The sequence below is a fragment of the Macaca nemestrina genome, chromosome 1 (genome assembly GCF_043159975.1).
Source record: "Macaca nemestrina isolate mMacNem1 chromosome 1, mMacNem.hap1, whole genome shotgun sequence".
NCBI classification, from domain to species: Eukaryota; Metazoa; Chordata; class Mammalia; order Primates; family Cercopithecidae; genus Macaca; species Macaca nemestrina.
The window spans coordinates 185063405-185084463 of NC_092125.1; the positions used below are offsets into that span (position 1 = coordinate 185063405).

Sequence of the window (21059 nt, forward strand, 5' to 3'; positions counted from 1 at the left end):
TTTTGGTTACAAACAAGTACTGAACCCATTCAAATTCAAGGGAAGGGTATACTACTCAGAGGAAGGAGTGGCAAGGTCATGTACTATAATAACATGGGAGATGGGAGATATTGTTGCAGACATCTTTGGAAAATACAATCTGCCATACACAGCATGTGGCAGAGCCAGGATTTGGATTAAATACATCTGCCTCAAAAACGTTTGCTGCAATCTTTTAGCTCAATCCACAGGAACCTCTGCTTTCCTCTGTGCCCTGTAGCTCTTACTGCTGGTGCACACAACCACGATTTGGTTTCCTCCAGCCAGCTGGAGACTGGCTGGGTGAAAGCTGGGTGAGACGGCCTCCAGAGTCTGCTGCTCAGAGAGGTCATGCCCAATGCCAGCTTGTGAACTTTTTAAACAAAAGGACAGAGAAGGTCAGTCACATCCAGAGGAAGAAAGCAGGTGGCAGCCCCAGAGCCCAGCAAGCCTGCAGTACATTTCACTGTCATAAACAGCTTGTCTGGTGTTTTTCCTTCTCCCATCAGGCACTGGCCTGGGATGACTCAGGCTTTGACAGAAAAGGTGCCTTCAAATCAGGAAATGGGCCAGGATAGTGGAAAGCTCATGGTTCTGGAGACAGACCTGCCTGGGTTTGAGTCCTGACAGTGCCATTACCAGTTATGTGGCCTTGGACAAATTCCTTAACCTCCCATAGCAAAAAAGAGATAAAATAGCCTTCATTACTGGATTGTTTTGAAAATTAAAATGCACTTTTAGGCAAAGCAGCCAGTGCAGTGCCTGGCACATAGTAGGTGCTCTGTAAACGCTAGGTTTCATGTTCTAGGCCATGTCCAACCCCAGCTTGGGGACTTCTTGAAGAAGAAGAACTCACTGAGAACTCACTTGCCTATTTCTCAAACACTTGTCTATCACCATGGTCCTGGATGGAGTAATGGCCCAGAAGACCTGGCCCAGCCCCAGACAGCACTGAAGGAAGGCCTGTGGCAACTGCCCAACAGTCCTGCAAATGCAAGCAACTGCATATTTTCTTCCCACTCCACTTTGTCCTTTCCACTGTGACCTACCAAGACCCCTCCCACCAAACACTCCTCTCACACAAGCCCTGACACACTGGAGGCTTCCAAATATGGTTGTTGGTGGATGGATGGATAGATGGATGCATGGTAAATCATTTCTGCACTGTTGCTCACTCTGTGTTTTCTCCCTGAAATGCCCCTTCAGTTGTCCTGCCTTTATAGACCAGCCGAGAATGGTCCTTCTCCACTGATCCCCTAGGACCAACCTCAGGTTCCTCCTCCTCTACATATTACCCTGCATGCCCCCCTCACCTATTCCTGAGTCAGGGATGTGAGTCTTGTTTCTCAGTAGGTGGAGGGTACCCTACCATGTGTTAGGCAAGAGAGACACAGAAGTGAATATGGAATGGTGCAGGTGCTGGAGAGGTAGTTTGGGAAGGAAGATAAACACATGCAGCCAGGGTACTCACTTTCAATCCCAGCTCTTCATTAGGTGCCCAACATTTTGGGAAATCACTTATCTTCTCTGAACAGTAGGAATAATATACCTAATTCATTGGGTTATTGTGAGAATTGAATGAGTCAGTATACATAAGGCACTTAAAAGATTGCGCAGCACCAAAGACTTCATGACTGAAACACCAAAAGCAATGGCAACAAAAGCCAAAATTGACAAATGGGATCCAATTGAACTAAAGAGCTTCTGCAGAGCAAAAGAAACTATCATCAGAGTGAACAGACAACCTACAGAATGGAAGAACATGTTTGCAATCTCTCCATCTGACAAAGGGCTAATATCCAGAATCTACAAGGAACTTAAACAAATTTACAAGAAAAAAAAAAAAAAACCCCATCAAAAAGTGAGCAAAGGATATGAACAGACACTTGTCAAAAGAAGAAATTTATGCGGCCAACAAACATATGAAAAAAAGCTCATCATCACTGGTCATTAGAGAAACACAAATCGAAACCACAATGAGATGCCATCTCACACCAGTTAGAATGGCAGTCATTGAAAAGTCAGGAAACAATAGATGGTGGAGAGGATGTGAAGAAATAGGAGCACTTTTACACTGTTGGTGGGAGTGTAAATTACAACCATTGTGGAAGACAGTGGGGCAATTCCTCAAGGATCTAGAACTAGAAATACCATTTGATCCAGCAATTGTATTACTGGGTATATACCCAAAGGACTATAAATCATTCTACTATAAAGACACACACACGTATGTTTATTGTAGCACTATTCACAATAGAAAAGACTTGGAACCATCCCAAATGCCCATCAATGATAGACTGGATAAAGAAAATGTGGCACATATACACCATGGAATATTATGCAGCCATAAGAAAGAATGAGTTAATGTCCTTTGCAGGGACATGGATGAAACTGGAACCATCATTCTCAGCAAACTAACACAGGGACAGAAAACCAAACACCACATGTTCTCACTCATAAGTGGGAGTTGAACAATGAGAACACATGGACACAGGGAGGGGAGCAACACACACCGCAGCCAGACAGGGGGTTGGGGGCTGGGGAAGGATAGCATTAGGAGAAATACCTAATGTAGATGATGGGTTGATGGGCGCAGCAAACCACCATGGCACATGTATACCTATGTAACAAACTTGCACGTTCTGCATGCGTATCCCAGAACTTAAAGTATATTTTAAAAAAAGATTGCCTAGCACATATTAAACATTATATGAATATTAGCTATTATTTATTTATTTCTTTGTTTTTATTGTTTTTGGAGATGGAGTTTCACTCTTGTTGCCCAGGCTGGAGTGCAATGGTGTGATCTTGGCTCACTGCAACCTCCGCCTCTTAGGTTCAAGCGAGTCTCCTGCCTCAGCCTCCCCAGTAGCTGGGATTACAGGCATGTGCCACCACACCCAGCTAATTTTGTATTTAGTAGAGATGGGGTTTCGCCATGTTGGTCAGGCTGGTCTCAAACTCCTTACCTCAGGTGATCCACCCACTTCAGCCTCCCAAAGTGCTGAGATTACAGGCATGAGCCACCGCACCCAGCCAGCTATGATTTGTTAATTCAACAAATATATATTTCATACTTATTGTCAGATGAGTACATGGGTATTTAGGTGATGAATAAGACAGATATGACCTCTGCCTCATAGAGCTTGCCTGCTAAAAGGGGCTATTGAAAAGAAGAGACAGGTAAAATACAGTATGATTAGTGCTCTGGTTGGTGCAGGCTAGGAAGAAGAGGTTGTGGGAAAACCTAGGAGAGACTCCTGTCCCAGCAAGGACAGCCAAGGAAGACTTATCAGTAGAGTGACAACTGAATTGAGTTCTTGAAGCTGAGAAGGAGTGGGCCCTGGAAGGCATGTGAAGGGAGGAAGAGTGGTCTGGAAAGATGGCACGTATGGGGCACAGGCCTGGAGGCAGAAGAAGCTCAGTGTTTCCAGAATGTGAAGGGCAAGGGGAGTAGGTGGGAGGTAGCAAGCATAATGTTGAGAAAATAATCAGGGACCTGACTATGAACAGTACTGTAAATCGTGCTCAGAGATTTGGACTTTGAAGGCAACTGAGAACCGCTGAAGGGTTTTACTCAGCTGAGTGACATACTCAGAGCTGCATTGCAGAATCCCTCTGGCTGCACTGTAGAAAATGGACCAGACGGGGGCAATTCTGTGGCAGGGAAACTAGTTAGGACAGGATGACAGCAATCTAGGAGAAAGATGATGCTGGCCTATTCTAGGGGGGTGGAAAGAAGTGAAAACATTCAAGAGATGGTAGGTGTCTTGGAGAAGGGTTAGTGACGGCTTGGATGTTCAGAGCTAAGAGATGAGGGAGAAGGAATGGCTAAGGATTAAGCTGAGTAAACACATAATTCCCATGCTGTGAGATAAGTGATAAGTGCTTTGAATGAAGCCAGCTCAGGAGTCATGAAAATGTGGGACAAGGGCACCAATCACAGTTCTGGGAAGAGAGAAGAATATCCTGGAGGGCTCTAATAAAGAAATATCACCTCATTAGAGAAGCAAGGGGTATGAATTAGCTGAGGAGAAGGCAGGAGCGGGTAGGGAGGAACTTCAGCGGAGGAAATAACATGTATGAAGCCCAGAGATGTGAGCTATAATGCACAAAGAAGATATTCTGTTGTTGAATAATGATTGTTGTACTCATTCATATTAAGGTGTTAATGGTCAATATGAAATTGACCCTTCCCCAAGAAGTTTATGCTTTTACAATCACAAATCGTTACCAGAAAGATTCATTGTTGGAGGAATTTCAAGGTGCAGTGGGAACATGATTTAGGGTCACAGGGTTTTACCATTGTGCCTGAGGTTACTAAAGTGGATGACTGAGCCCTAAGGGTCAAGCAGGCACTGGTCTATATACAACCAATGTCTCTTGCCCTTGGGGTTTTTGCTTACCTGGCTCCATCCTGAGCCACCTGAGGCTAGACCAGAGCAGCCCAGTGATTTCCAAAGGGCTGTACCCTGAAAGCTACTAGCACAGGCTTTGGGGTAAGACTCCCTAGACTCATATCCCGGCTCCTTCTTTTCCCAGTTTTGTGACCTTAGGCAAATTACGTCACTGCGATGCACCTCAGTTTTCTTATCTATAAAATTAGGATAATAATAGTGATTACCATTTAAGGTTTTTCAAGGATCAAAAAAGAGAGCACATACAAAAAGCTTAGAACAATGAGTGGTGTAACTGTTTTTATTACTGTTATTATTTTTATTAGTAGTCCTCTTTTCACTCTGTCTCAATCTCTTTTCAAAGTTGCTCCTTAACACACACACCTGCAGATATGAAGCTGGGGCGGAACGTGGCAAGAACCTTTTTGGACTATTATCGGCTGAACCCCATGGTTGAAAAGGTGGCAATTCCCATGCCGAGAGTACGGTAAGTGGCAGAGCAGAGAGGTTTGGGCTTGAGTTCTGCTCCACTGGCTGTATTCAGGGGCAACTTCCCTTAGCCTCTTGCTAAAACTCAGCATCCCATCTGTGCAGCAGGAAAGATAATCCTGGCCCTGCCACATAGATTTTGGGGCATAAGAGCATATTTCCTGAGCATAAAGAAAGTATCATTAAGAAGTCAGACAGTGAGGGCAAGGTCACATTCCTGGTTCTAACTTGGGAATCCACAGGGATGGGGCTTGCTGGGAGCTGGGTTCAGTCATTGTTCTAAATTAATTTGGGTGTTTCTATGCACTACCTCTCCTGATACCTCATCCTCTGAGGTTCCTATATGAATTTCTCTGATCCTTCAGTTTCCTCGTCTATAAAGTGAGGACAGCAGTCCTCACATACATGATTATTATGAGATATGTGTTAAAGCACCCAGCACAGTGCTGTCAGTACATGATAGTCTCCTTCCCTCAAGATGTAAAGGTTTGGGCTGGAGAGGACACACCCTTGAGAAGTTCTACCTTGGGTCCTCTTCTGGGGCCAACTTGCAGGGCCATTGAGGAGAGAAGGTCAGGAGGTGAGCCTCCATCCTGTCTGAGGACTTGGCCAGAGCCTGAAGCACTGGGCACTTCCATGACCACTGGCTGTGAACCCAACTAGCATAAGGACAGTGACATCACATGGCATCTGGAATGTGTTGGCCCTGCCCCATCTCTTAGACTCACCTCCCACTCCCTCAGTGGTCCCTCCTACTTGAAGGACATGACAATGCCCAACTCCTGGCTCTTGCCAGACCATTCTTTCCACTGACCTTTGCCATGACCTTGCTCATGTATGTGGATGCCTCAGGGCCTTTGCACTGATGCACCTTCCTCCCTACCCTGTTATTAATAAAAACAATATAAATCACTTTACTTATTGTACAGAGTACTTTGTGTACATTGTATTATTTATTCCTCATAGATAGTATATTCCCCATCTTACAAATAAAGAAAAGGAGACTCAGAAAGACGATGAGAAGATGTGAGATGCCCGAGGACAAAGAGTTTTTGGGAGAGCCAGGGTTTGCTCCTAGGCTTTTATTATTTGAAAGCCGAATTGAAGTATAGCTAAGGTTCACCTCAAGCAGAAGTTCGTCAGCATGGGTTCAAATTCTGTCTCAGACTCATGTGAGTTATAGGATCTTAGGCAAGTTTCTTGGCCTCTTGAAGCTTTTCTCTGCTTACCTATGAATGGGGCTAATTACAATGATATCTAAATATGGTTTTGTAGAATGGATACAAGCTTAGCACAGTGCCCAGCAGCTGGTAGATGCTCAATAAATGTTTTCATGTCCTCCAGTCCCAGATTTCCAACCAGCTCATCAAGACCTAGGGCAAGTCCTTTGACTTGTTTGGTTGGGTGATGTCTCAGGGCCTATGTTCCACAATGCTATGAGTCATACATCTCTGAGCCCCATGTCATAGCATCTTCATGACAAGACATTCTGATACCCTGTCTCAGATTGTTTCTAAATCATCTGGGGTCTTTGTACCCCTGCCCCCATTGTGCATGGCATATTAGAAACTCTTGCAGGAGAATCACGTCTATTACTTGTGCCCCTGAAGTGCCTGTCCTGCATTGTGCATACATGCATGTATACATTCATTCATTCATTCATTCACTCAGGAAAAGCAACACTTTATACCAGGCCCCTGACAGGAAAGAAGTGCTGGGATGAGTGGCTGATTAAAGCATGACCCCTACCTCTGAGGAGTTCACCTCTAGAGGAAGATGCTCAGTTCATTCTTAGAAGTCATTCTTGATTGTTTAAAGTTCTTAAACATCTGAAGCTTTATGAAACTCAAAAGAATTCTTAGAATCTCATTTACAAGTTAATTTGGGGATTGTCTCTTTCAGGTCCTCTGCCTAAATAAAATTATCTTCATCCTTAATCATTTTTTTCTTGCATGTTGCATTGTCATATACCAATGAAATGGTGCTGACACTCAGGGAGACCTTAGTGATCCTCTAGTCTCTCTTTATGATACAGATGAGAACATGGGGACTTAGGCAGCAGAAGGAGCTGGTCAAAGTCATGTGGTCAGAGCCAGGACTGGAGCACAGGCCCTCACCCTGCAGTGCAGTGTATTCAGTGTCTACCAGTGAAGAGTTCCTGGAGATGGGAGAGGATGGAACCCTGACACAGATCTAAAGGACACAGGGGAGATCTCAGGGCCCAGACTTTAACTGTTCATGGCACTTCCTTGCCTTGAGCTTTGGAGCCCTCTTCAGAAAAGATCTAGAGAGCTCCTTCCTCATGAGTTCAGAGTTTTGAGGACTTGAGCTAAATGCACCCACCCTTAAATTAAGAAAAAAATTAATAACCTCCTCCCTATGCACACACCTCTGCCTCATCAAACTGTGAGTACCACTTAGCTCTAGATTGGTCAGTAATCCTTTAAAAATGAATTCCCAGGAGGGTACAAGACTCTGAGCTCTAATTTGGGTTTTAAATACTTCCCCTTTTTTGTATTATTTTCCACCCAAGCATCAAATAGCTTAAGTGAAAGAGCAGTTCTGGCTTTAAAGGAAAATTACATGTTTTGACTCAAAATTAATCTTTGTTTTCTCCCATCTCCATGGATAATTACAATATGTCACTTTCTGCTCACACACTGGCGGAAACCTGCCAGCATCATTGGATACTGGGCCACCCTTCAGATAGGGTCCCTCGGGAGGGGCAGCAATGTGGGCACAAGAGCTCAGGCTCGGGGGCATGGCATTGATGACCAAAGCTGAGGCCCCACATTTTGTTTAGCACACAGTGGTACAGTCGTAAGCCCCAAATGCTCCAGCAAAGGGGATAAAATCAGACAGGAAGAAGGAACAGGGCAGATGTGCTTCTGTAGGTAAACAGAGCATGATTGTGGTCTCTGAGCAAGAGATGGACTCAGGCTCATTCACAGGCTGGAGGGGCTGGCTCCAGGGAGAGGTTATGATGGCTGTATGTGTGTGTAAGGGGGCTTATCAGCTCCTCAACACACTGGAGCCCACTATGTGCCAGTCCTTGTGCCAACTGCTAGAGGATTATAAATAGTCCCTGCCCATTGTGAGCTCAGATTTGTGGAGGATAAAGGCAAGTATAAATGTAAAGATAACAAACAATACTGAAAAGTGTATAAGTACTCAACTATGTATCAGGTTATGCCTTCTCTCAAAAACCTTCCATGGCTCCCCATTACCTTTAGGGTAATATTTCAACTCTTCTTGCTATTCAAGACCTTGGCCTACATTTTAAACTTCATTTCCTACTTTCTACACCCCTCCACCCCCATGAGCACCCTGTCTATCCCACCTGATTTCTATCACCTTGTGCCTTATGCTTCAGCCCAAACAAGTTAGCTGTTTTCTTGCCTTCATGTCTCTGTACATCCTTTTTCCTCTTGCTGGAATGAGCTCCCTTTCTGCTTGTAGATGGTGAGCTCCTAATTATCATTCAAAACTCAGTTCAAATATCACACCTTCTGTTTCCTTGTCTGTATTCTCCACCTGAGACAGAGCTGCTTCCTCTCTGCTGAGCTCCTAACTGTGTTTCGTACATACCTCTAGCATGGTGTGTCCTGTGGTGTATTGTCATAGCTTCTATGCATGTCTGGCTTCTCTGCTAGCTTCAGTGTCCTCAGTCTTACTTACTTCTGTATCCTTAGTGCATGGTGCAGGGCCTAGCATAGATTAAATTCTAAATAATTCATGAGTGTTACTGAGCTGTGGTAGAACTGAGAAAGCCCCCAAAATTACCCACTTTGACCCCTTCACACTAAAGAAAAGTTAGACCCAAGCAGAAGTTCCTCTCCTACAAAATCTGGCAAGTATTTTGTAGCTGGCAGGCACGTCCCAAAAAAGCTTCAGAGAGGAAGGCACTTGAACTTGGCTTTGACAGACATATGGAATTTTGATTGATGAAATAGAAAGGGGAGAGAGGGTATTCCACGCTGGGGAATAGAGTAGAGAACAGCCAGAAGCAGGACCTAACAAGACACATTCCAAGGCAACGTGTTGCAGGAAATCAGGGACCCTGAATGGAGGGACCAGCTGAAGCCATGGCAGAAGAACATAAATTGTGAACATTTCATGGACATTTATTAGTTCCCCAAATTAATGCTTTTATAATTTTGTACACCTGTCTTTACTGCAATCTCTGAACATAAATTGTGAAGATTTCATGGACATTTACCACTTCCCCAATCAATATTCTTGTGATTTCCTATGCCTGTCTTTACTTTAATCTCTTAATCCCATCATCTTCATAAGCTGAAGATGTATGTCACCTCAGGACCCTGTGATGATTGCATTAACTGCACAAATTGTTTAAACAGTATGAAATCTGGGCACCTTGAAAAAGGAACAGGATAACAGTGATGTTCAGGGAACAAGGGAGATAACCATTAGGTCTGGCTGCCTGCTAGCTGGGCGGAACAGAGCCATATTTCTCTTCTTTCAAAAGCAAATAGGAGACATATCGCTGAATTCTTTTTCTCAGCAAGGAACATCCCTGAGAAAGAGAATGCATTCCTAGGGGTAGGTCTCTAAAATGACCGCTCTGGGAACGTCTGTCTTTTACGGTTGTAGATAAGGGATGAAATAAGCCCTGGTCTCCCGGGAGCACTCCCAGGCCTATTAGGATGAGGAAATTCTCGCCTAATAAATTTTGGTCAGACTGATTGTCTGCTCTCAAACTCTGTCTCCTGATAAGATGTTATCAATGACAATGTGTGCCCGAAACTTCATTAGCAATTTTAATTTTGCCCCAGTCCTGTGATCTCGCCCTGCCTCCATTTGCCTTGTGATATTTTATTACCTTCTGAAGCATGTGATCTCTTTGACCCACACCCTATTCGTACACTCTCTCCCCTTTTGAAAATCACTAATAAACACTTGTTGGTTTTGTGGCTTGGGGGGCATCACGGAACCTGCCGACGTGATGTCTCCCTCGGACACCCAGCTTTAAAATTTCTCTCTTTTGTACTCTTTTCCTTTATTTCTCAGACCAGCTGACACTTAGGGAAAGCAGAAAAGGACTCACATTGAATTATTAGGGGCGGGTTCCCCCGATATCTGGGGCCTAAACAATTTGTGCAGTTAACGCAATCATCACAGGGTCCTGAGGTAACATACATCCTCAGTTTACGAAGATGATGGGATTAAGAGATTAAAGTAAAGACAGGCATAGGAAATCACAAGAATATTGATCAGAGAAGTGATAAATGTCCATGAAATCTTCACAATTTATGGTCAGAGATTGCAGTAAAGACAGGCGTAAGAAATTATAAAAGTATTAATTTGGGGAACTAATAAATGTCCATGAAATCTTCACAATTTATGTTCTTCTGCCATGGCTTCAGCTGGTCCCTCTGTTAAGGGTCCCTGACTTCACACAACAGCAATGACAAGGCCAGAATCTTTAGAGTAAATGATATGGTGAAGATAAGACTGAAAGTTCATTTCTAGTCATCAAATACTCCTCAAGCACCTACCCCATACCAGACCTGCACTTGGCTCAGGAATTATAGAGAAAAAGCATACACATCAAACTTATCATCTCATAAGAGAAAGAGATGAACAAAGAACCACCTAGAAAATGGCAGGCGGAGGAGTGATGAAATGTACAAAGTGCTAAAAAGGCCTAGGGATAGGGGAAGCTTATTTTTTGGGAATTTGTCTTCCCAAAGGAAGTGGGGCTCTTCCTCTACCTCTTTAGAGGTAGGGAAGGGAACAGCCTCTGCAGAGACCTAAAGGTATGGGATGTTTTGCCTTCCAGTGGCTCCTTGCACTCTCTATGTCCCCATCTTTGGTTGATGGCTTTTTGCCTTCCTAGCTCACCCTCCCTAAGTCCTTCTGCATATTCACAGTCCTCTCTAGCCTTTGCACAACTTGTCCCCTTGCCACCATCCCCCCATGGCTGCCCCAACTATGACCAAACCTGGGCCTGCCACCTCTTTCTCCCCGTAAAAACATATTTACGTCCTGTGCTACGTTTGGGTGTTAAGAACAACATCCTTCAATGACAGATGAATAGCACCTTGTAATTTACAAAGCTCTTCTTCAACCTCCATTTACCAGGGCCTATGAGGCAGGAAGGACATGAATTTTTCTCCTATTTTAGAAATAAAGAAATAGAGGTCCAGAGAAGGTAAGGAACTGCTTCAAGATCACATTGCCCATAAGTTACACCTCATGCATGTGCTCCAGGGTGTTAATAGGTACTGATGTCTAGCTGTATCTCACCTATTCTGGCAGCCTTGTTATGTTAGCAAGGCTCTTCAATGAATGTGGATTTTCAGGCAGTGAGGCTTCCTTTAAGGAAGGAGGGTATGTTAGGGCAAGGTGTCCCTTTATGTGGTGCCACCTATTCTGTCTTTACCTTATTCATGACTCATCAACAGTAAAGAAAAATGGGTGTGCCAAGGTCAGAGCTTGATGGGTTCCAAATCTTCTTCTTCAATTTGAATTCAAACTTAGTTCAAGAGATTCTCATATTTATGACACTAACCACTTCCTGACACATATTATAGTTATTGTTTTGTGTAGGTATTTTATGCAATTGTCTCCTCTCCTAAGCTATAAGCAACTTGAAGACAGTATCAATGCCTGCTGGTCTTTGTCACCTTTAGTGTCTGTGGGAAGAAGACCAGGTTACTGTTCCTGGGAGGTTACAGTCCAGTGGGGAAGATAGACATGCACACAAATGATTTCATCACAGTGTGTATATGTGCTGTCTTCTCTCTTTCTGTTATCTCCCCCTTTGCAGGAAAGAAAAATCCCCTCCTTACAAGCACCCACTCCTGCGGGGCCCAGCCAGCAACTACCCCAACGGCAAAGGGGACAAGAAGAGCTCAGTGAACCACAAAGACCCTTCAACCCCTTTTTAAAGACACGGAGTCCTGGGAGGTCTTATGGGGACAGGAGCGTGCATTTTCTGCTGGGGAATGAAATTAATCACTCTTTTTTAGCTTCCGAGGATTTGTGGATTAATGCATAGGCTAGTGAAAGGGAAGGGATACAATGAGAAACTTCATCATTGATTTTCCCTTTTTCCAATGGAAAATCAATTGTAAGCCTTCAGCTCAAAAAGCTCAGGAACAAAATAGGAGACTGGAACCAGGTGAGCACAGATGCTATTTTCTACAACACAGAGATCTTCCAAGATGAGGAAAACCTACACATCCCTTTTAAGATACTTGACACATATCAGGTCAGTTCTTTCAAAGCCACTTTACATTTTTAAGTTGTATAGTTACTGCAGATGGTTACCTTTTAAATAGGCTTGATTGTTTACAGATTTAGAAATGCAGTGTTTGTATTTTCTGATCCAAAACAACAGCAACAACACATGCAACCCAAGGGCAAATGCATCCTAGGGAACAATGGGACAGGATTTTTGAAATCACAGTGGACTTAAATATATGGTCACTGTATCTAAGCTGCATGCTTCCTGATTCCCTCAAACCCCAGCATGCAGATTTAGAAAACTGTGCTGAGAGCTATTTCCCTATTTCCTGGGTAGTTTAATTAAAATTTTAGCTCCAAAGACAAAAACGCACTGGTCCTTCATTTTAAAAGGTTTATTGTGGTTAGTCTCCAGATCCCAGGAGACAGAGATTAAGCGTGGCCCCTGAAGATGTGGGCATTGCTAATCTACAATGAGGAAAGTGTGATTGCCAGGCAAGGAAGATGCAAAAGACACAAGGATGCACCCTGAGGCAGGGAGGAATGATAAAATAAAATGGTAGTAGCAATTCCCAAGGTGTAGCAAGCTAAATATTGTGCATTTTTTGTGAAGAGTAAAGTGCCTTTGTATGATGAATGGGTCCAGGGGAGTCTGCTCCCTTCCTGTCTGTGGAAACAGCAGGCTGAGTCACCATGACAGCCTGCTAATTAAAATGACCTCCCGGAAATGAGGATTAGAAGATGGGGAGAGGCAGGGAGGCTCCAGGGAGGAAAAGCCCTTAGCACAAAGCTCCACTAAAGCATTTTTTGTTTGTTTGTTTGTTTGGGTTGGAGATTATTGAAGTTTGCTACAAAAATCAAAAGCAAAACTTGTTCTCCTTTGCATGCTGGTTTTCAGAAATAATAACAAAGAGCCATATGCTGATTGGCTACAAATGTCATGTTGTACATACAGCCTCTCCCCTGGGTTCGTTTTGCCCATAGGAACACAAATAAAGTGTTTTGTGCAGCTCTTCTGTTCCTCTGAGCATTCTTGGCACCTTTCCCTTTCGGTCTCCCACTGCTCAAGAACCAACAGGCAAACCCCCAAACTGGTATAACCCTGACTTTGAGGTCAAGGACTTTGTTATCAAAATAAGGGACAACAGTCAAGTCTTGATTTCCAGCAGTTCCCGTGTCAAAGTCCCGGGGAGTTTAATTGACTGCAACCAGCTTGGCATGCACCAAGAGTGTGTCAGTCTTTTGGAAATGATAGCATTATTTTAGATAGCATGAAAAGAGGCAGAGTGCATAAAATGAGAGAGACAATAGTCTGGATCCATGTTTCCTTGGCCAGGTCACTTCCATAATGTTGTGATCATATATTGGCCCCTATATTTAAAACTACATTGAGTAATTGGATCATAGACTACACAAACAGCAGGTATAATGATGATTTAAGAGCAAAAACTTGGATCCAGGCAACTTTGGCTCATTCTGCATTCAAACCCTACTTCTATTTCTTTAAAACTGTGTGATCTTAGGCAAGTTATTTAACATCTCTAGATCTTAGTTTCCTCGCCTGAAAGATGGTCATAGTAATACTTACCTTGCTATAATAGTTATGAAAGTTTAATGAACTTAGGTGTGGAAAAAGTAGGCAAAAATCTTTATGTGCTCACTAAATGGTAGCTTTGATCATTTGGAATATGACTAGGAAAGTGAGGTGTCTGCAAATCCTTCCCCATTAGAAAGGAATGGAGCAGTTTATTGTTTAAAATAAAAAATTAGAGTGAGTGTGAATAGGAAAGAAAGATCACAGTCTCCAAAAAGTTAAAGAGACATCATTGGACAAAAGAAGCAAACTTGTTCCGTGTTGTCCAGAGGTAATAACCAAATCTGGGGAGTGAGTCTCAGTAAGATAGATTTCTGCTCAGGATGAGGAAAACTTTTAGTGAATTGAATTGCCAACCACTGGATGGGCTCCTTTGGAAGACCATGAACTCCCCATCACCACAGGAGTGCAAGAAGAGTCTGAACGACATCTGTCTGGGAGGAAATAGAGGGGACTCCCTTTCTAGGAGGATGCTGGGTTGGAAGTTGGATGCTCCAAAGCGTCGCCTCATGTCATTTCTGTGGACTGGGATGACATGGGACAGGATGTTACATTTCTGGATGTCAGCAAATGGAGTGTACAGTATAGTACTTAATGCTAGACACAGTGATATTAACTGTCTCTGAATCATAGCATATGGGCTCTGCTAAAATTTCCCATTCCGAGAGAGAGAGAGAGAAAAAAAAAAAAAAAACTGGCTATAAGGCAGCCTGTAGGGGGATGTGTTTGCAAGATAAACTATCTGCTTTTCCACATTGGCAGAGCAGGAAAAAAAGGGCTGGGCAAGAGACCAGGGTTTGTCAGCAGCCCTTTGTGTGGTCTTGGCCTGCTCAGCTTCTCCTTAGCTTTCTTGGACAAGGTTATACCTATCACCTCAAGCTAGAGGGGAAAGGTTTTCAGCACTGAGATGGAGGACAGCACCAAGAGGTGTACAATCAGCCAGAGGCTGCTAGCCCACCTGGCTCCAGCAGGGGGCGCGCCAGCCTATCTTCTTGTCTAGCCACGTCTGTCTTAGATTAGAGCCACAGGTGGGTGGAGCTGCCCACCAAACCAGTGTTGTGTGCATTTCCGAGGAGACAGGCAACTATGCAAAAAGTAGGGGTGGGAAGGAGAGGGATCATGCCAGGTCTCTACCTGGCTCTCACGCAACTCTCCATACTGATGCAGTGCTAGTTTTGCTCTTTATCAGTTGAGAGGTGCAGAGACAGGACTAAAAGTCTGTTTACCCTCAGCTGCAGCAGACAAACTGGAGATTACCCAGTTTCTTCGTTGATAAGCCCGCTGCAGAGGAGGCTGGTGATGATGTTTGTTTTGCAGCAGCACCAGTGAGACTTTAGCTAGAAGTTTTTTCTATTGCCTTTTAAATGGAGGCAGGGGCGGTAAGTACAGAAAGAACTGGGATCCTTTCACTGTAACTCAACTGACACACCTGAGACCTGCCTTAGAGAACCCAATTCCTTTTTCTATGTAGTAAGAACAGAGCCAACTATGGAAGTGTAGGCCGATTAACATTTGTGCAGCATCGATTCATACATCCAAATGTTTACTGAACACACACTGTGTGTCAGGTGTTGTGCTAGATGCCTTTGTATCCATTGCCTTAGTTAATGTTCCCAACAGTCCCATCAGGTAAGTATCATTTTCTACACTTCAAAGATGAGAAAAAATGAGAATCTTAAAGGTAAAAACCTTTTTTTTACACTCACGTGTCTAGAACCTGGATTCTAGAACCCTGAATCCAGAACCTGGATTCAAACACTGCTCCCCTTCCACTACTTTGTGCTGGGCCTTCTCCACTTGTCTCCAGGTAAAATCACATCAAAAAAAGAAACAGGTTAAAGCAGAATAACAAGTAAACAATGGCATCATTTAGAGGTAGTGGGGGATAGGCAGAGGGGAAGGAAGCATGTTAAGTTTACAGGCTGGGAAAAATGTGTAATGATTTCAGGACTTTTTAGCACTTGCTGCTGAAGCCCTGCCTTCTTCCTATCTCTCATTCCCATACATCTGTCTGACTTTCTTCTAGCCACTCCAGAGTCCTCCAGAGAGCAGAGTTTAGACAAGGGGCCCATTTATCACTTGACATGCAGAGGCTTCCAGATTATCCAGGGACCCTGGAATCTCAGCAGGGTTCTTGGGCCCATCCTGACACACTCTGGGTTACTGGCCCCAAGCAGATAATCTAGCTCTGGTTCCCTATCACTTCCTCCTTCTGGGGTATGCGAAATAAGCCTACTATGTCCCTCATTTCTTGTTCGGAATTCTTCCTCCAAGTTCTTGCCTTCTGAGCACTAAAGAAGTCCTTTACCTTGTGGCTGAGCTTAGCCAATGAATCAGGGCCAGAAAGAAGAGGGGAGACATAACATAATAGGAACAGCCCAGGTTTAAAGTTAGGCCATCCTAAGTGTGAATCCCAGCTCTTCTGTTAAGCTGTATGGCTTTGGGCAAATAATGTAATCTCTTTAAGTCTCAGGATCCTCATCTGTAAAAGGGACTGATTAATATCTACTTCCTATATTTGTGGTGAGAATTGAATATAGTAACATCTATAAAATACCTCGAACTCAGTAAAACTCTTTTCTCAAACCATCCTCACCCCTGCTCTGCCTCTCATCTGCTTGCTAGAGTTGGAAATCACTTCTCTAGAGCCAAAGCTTTTCTTATTCCCAGATGACGTAGAGACAGAAGTACAAATGCTTCCTGAGTCGAGGACAAGAGTGAGAGGAGTGTCCAGAAGAAAGGCAGTCACACTGAGGGATCAGTGTCAAGCTAGGGACCTAGGTTTTATTCATCTCTGTGGCCTTAGCACTTAACACACATTATGTAGCAGAGTCTGTGCTCACTGAGTGTGGAATGAATAGTGGGGATGGTGAGAGTGGGGTCACCCAAAAACCCTGAACCCTTGAGGGAGGGGAAAGAGGCTTTGGAAGTTGGGACTCTGAACAAATAGGAAGACAGTGTTGAACATGATATTCACCCAACTTCATGTGAGGCTGAAATGACTAGACTAAAAAGAGAAAGGGGAAATAGGTTCTACAAGATAGCATGTTTTGTCAATATCATAGCAAACAAATCTTACCAGGATATATACAAAACTCATTTTATGTTACTTACATAATCATACAGATCTGCTATGCCAGCTGAAACTCAGGACTTCCCCGAGGCACTCACATGTCTGTCTTCATACACCAAATTCAGGTGGTATGCTGGTCAGGGCTTGTTTTTTCTACTTTGCAGATGAAGAAATTCAGATTAGTGTGATTAAGTCCCATGCCCATGGTCCACAGCCAGTAAGGAACTAGGACAGGACGTGGACCCTGGATACAAACACAACTCTATCACACCTCTCTCTCTTGGTTCAGCCCCAAACCTCAACACTAAGCCCGACCAAGCCAGAAAGTCATCCTGATGATGCCTATTATAGCTCCTTAGTGCTTAAAATTTACTTGTTCCCCTAAAGACCTGGGATCTATTTTTAGCTGACCCCATGTCAATCTTAAGTCCAAATCTGCTTCTCTCTCTGGCATCAGCTGTCTTGATTAATATTCTCTTTTTCCCTCTAGTTGCTCAGGTTGGAAGCCCTGCCCTTGCCTTAACTCCTTTATGTCTTTCTCCTCACACAGCTGACAACCACCAAGTCCCATTGCTTCTGCCTCTTTGATGTGTCTGCCTTCAAGTAGTATTATGGAGTGACTCTGAGTCAGACAGACCTGAATTTTAATTTCAGCTCCACCACTTGCTAATAACCTTATAAATCATTTAGAGCAGTTTACTTGCCCCATCTCTAAAATGGGACAATAATGCCTATTGGCAGGTTTGTTGTGCACTTCCCTTCCTCTATCCTTCCCATGCTTTCCCTCCTAGCCACTCCCACCATTATTTCCTACCTGAATTGCTGGAATGGCCTCCCTGTCTGCAGATGCTCTCCTGTTAACCCATTCTCTGCTTGGAAGCTTCCAGGAGCTCCAGAAAACATGATCCCATTTTGTGGTACTTCTTTCAAATTAACTGGCCAAGCCAGGAGCCTGGATATCATCCAACTTTTGTGTCTTTCACACCCCATTTCTGTTCAATTGCCAGATCCCACTGGTTATGCCTGCTTGTTCTCTCTAATTTCCAGCCAACATCTCTATTCCTCTTAACTAAGAAAATCCTTCTCATCATTCAAGACTTAGCTCATGTGTCCCAACTTCATGACATCCTCCCAGTCTTAGCAGTTGTCATTAATTGCTTTCTTTTCTTGGTTGCCCTAACACTTTGCTTATTCATCTGTTTATCAAATTTTTTTTTTTTTTTTTTTTTGAGATGAAATCTTGCTCTGTCACCAGGCTGGAGTGCAGTGGTGTGATGGCTCACTGCAACCTCGGCCTCCCGGGTTCAAGCAATTCCCCTGCCTCAGCCTCCTGAGTAGCTGGGACTACAGGCATGCACCAACATGCTCAGCTAATTTTTGTATTTTTTTGTATTTTTTTAGTAAAGACAGGGTTTCACCATGTTGGCCAGGATTGTTTTGATCTCCTGACCTTGTGATCCACCCGCCCAGGGTTTCCCAAAGTGCTGGGATTACAGGCGTGAGCCGCCACGCCAGGCCTGTTTATTAATTTTTCACTCAGGTGATTGTCACCTCCCGCACTATCATTTAATGTCTTTGAGGGCAAAGTTCAGGTTTTATTTGTCTTCACACCTCCTATAGAACCTAATGGTTCCAGACAGGTCAGAGGTACTCAGTAGCTATAGCAGAATAAAAGAAAGAATGAACGAAATCTCAAATCCAAAATTCTATCCTGACCTTACCCTGATAACTGAATCCTAATTATGGATTTATCTTCCCAAAACCTCAGCCTCTCTGAGACATTCCACAGCTCAGATTTCCTCCATGGATTCCTTTACCACAGAATTACGCTCCAACTCAGCATTAAGGCAGCATGGTATGGTAGAGTGCTTTAGACTCGGAGTCAGAGGTCCTGGATGATCTTCAAGGCCCCAGTGTCCACGGGGACATGGAGGAGACAGATTTACTTAATTCTCCAACAGTTTCCTGAAGGCTAAATTCTTTTTCAGAGTTCAAGGCAATTAGATCCTTTTTTCTATAACAATAATCATAACAACTGTTGCTGGTGTGGTAATAACTACTACTTCTGCTGTTGCTATTAGTACTAGTAAAAATATTGCTGCTGCTATTACTGTTACTGCTGCTACTATTACTAGTCTAATCTACTTCTACTATTATTCCCATTACTACTGCACTGCTGCTGCTGCTGCTGCTGCTTCTGCTACTATTACTGCTGCTATTGCTGGTACTGCTAATCTAATGCTACTACTGCTGCTGCTACCACTACTATTATGGATATTGCTGCTACTACTGCTGCTACTACTAATCTACTCCTCCTTCTCCTGCCGTTGCAGCTGCTACTGTTACTGCTGCTGTTCTGCCCTGAATGAGTGCTTACTTGGCTCCAGACCCTGTACTGATTGTCTTGTCTTACATGATCTCATACAATCCTCACAACACCCCCATGAAGCAGGCATTATTCTCCTCATTTCCCTGCTAAAGACACAGAAGCTTAGGGAGACTAAGGAATCTGCCCAAAGTTGCACAGCTTGTTGTAAGTAGAGGAGCCTGGGAGTCATCAGACTCTAATGCTTGTGTTCTTTTCGTTTTCCCCTCCTCCTTTTTGGGTACAGTCCTAAGACTGACAGTACAATAAATATTTAATGCTTATTATAAAAAGCCTCCACCTCAGGGAGCTCACTGGTTTATGTTTGTTCCTGTGCATGACCTCATTTTGCCTGATTCCCCTGAGCCTTGCTTTAGGCGGTCTCCTTTGCAGCTGGGTGTCCCCATACGTCCTCCATGCCTGAGTCTCTTCCTTTGAAACAACTGCTGTGAAATGATTGTCTTAACAGGCAGGATTGGTGCTACCCTCAGAATTGTAACAAGTGAGGTGCTTTGCCGGGATATTAGGATGGGGTAGTGCAAAGGATGCCCAACTCCTTCTATTAACCCACCTCTCCCACACTCCTGCATTATAAAGAGGGTGCTGTGTCACCAACTAGAGGGAGTTTTCCCAGTAAATATCCCAAAGTCTTCCTCTTCCTCTAACCCAAGCCACAGTCTATCCTCAACTCCCAGAACTCAAATTGTCAAGTCAAATGGATTTAAAGATGTAGCCATTAGGAAACTGGGTTCTGCTCCTAGCTCTGATACTGCCTGGCTGTATTAGACATTAAGTAAGTCTCTTGCCCTGGATGGAGTTATCCCAGAGCTTCAATTGGTTTCAGTTTCTTACTCTTTGATATGGAGACATAATCCTCAACTGACATAATCTTCAACCGACATACTCCTCAACCGAAAATAAAAGAAAAAGAGAATCGTGAGGATCAACTGAGAAGATAAATGGGAAAGTACAGTATTTTGAAAAATATTTTCCAATATTTTCTTTCTTCCAAGACCTCATAAAGGTCCCTACTTCATCCATGTTTTTAACCTGAACTTTCTCATCACTAATTTATCCAACACAAATAATTAAGCATCTGTGTTTGCTAGGCACCTCCCCATTCCTCTCTGCTGCCCTGATTTTCGCTGATTCTACAAGACCCCTCCTTCAGGAAGTCTTTTCTGGTGCAATGGCCCTGAGCTTCTAGGGAACCACTGTCTAAACATTTCATTTGACACTTGGTAATGGCTTTGGTATTTCACTTTGGTGTATCAGCTCTCTTCCCAATTCAACTTTCCGTTGTTCTTGGACTGAGATGTTTAGAGAGGGCCAAAAACAGTCTTACTCATTTCTGGGGCCCCAGGGCCTTAGCATAAGGCCAGAGACAGAGAAGCCATTCACAGAGAATTTGTGGCTGTTGCTGCTGCTGCTGGTGGTGAGAATGAGACTGAGGATGCCTGTTCAGAGCAGAACATTTTTGTGATGCTGACACCCCTCCTTTTCTCTCTCCCTCCAGAAGTTCACAAATAAGCAACCCTGAAACTTCTGGATAAAGTGGAGCAAACCTAGGTTATAGGCCCGCATAGGAAGTTGTGAGACTTTAGGCTAATAGTATCCATAGGAAAGAAAAGAACAAAGGAGAAAGCTGGGGAGAGACTAAGACAGGTGAAAGAGATAAATTGACTGTGATGTGTTTGAGGATATGTGTACGTGTGTACTACCATTATGTGCACATCTTATTGAATAACTTCTTTATATTTGTGTGTGAAAATGCATAAGTTTGTTCAGTTGTGAATGTTTTTACTGAATATTAGATGACAGATCACTGTCAAGTCTAAGCAGATTTTTTTACATCTACTCATAGTCAGAGGTCCTGGGTTAAGCTGCTGTTTGAAATTCTGTCTACTTTCT

At 43.6% G+C, this 21059-nt stretch overlaps 1 protein-coding gene across 20 annotated transcripts in view; it reads left to right on the forward strand.

Annotated features, from left to right (window-relative positions):
• Positions 1 to 21059, forward strand: part of LOC105495012 (BEN domain-containing protein 5) — a 1475945-nt gene that overhangs the window by 1414335 nt on the left and 40551 nt on the right. For 16 of the 20 annotated variants that reach the window (XM_011764134.3, XM_011764137.3, XM_071093267.1 and 13 more), the window contains 2 exons: positions 4806 to 4902; positions 11698 to 13132. In XM_011764134.3, the coding sequence (XP_011762436.2) occupies positions 4806 to 4902; positions 11698 to 11818 (218 nt within the window). In that variant the 3' untranslated portion in view covers positions 11819 to 13132. Of the gene's footprint in view, positions 1 to 4805; positions 4903 to 5458; positions 5818 to 11697; positions 13133 to 21059 lie in introns of those variants that run through there. The other 4 variants (XM_071093269.1, XM_071093290.1, XM_011764138.3 and 1 more) reach the window with 3 other exon arrangements.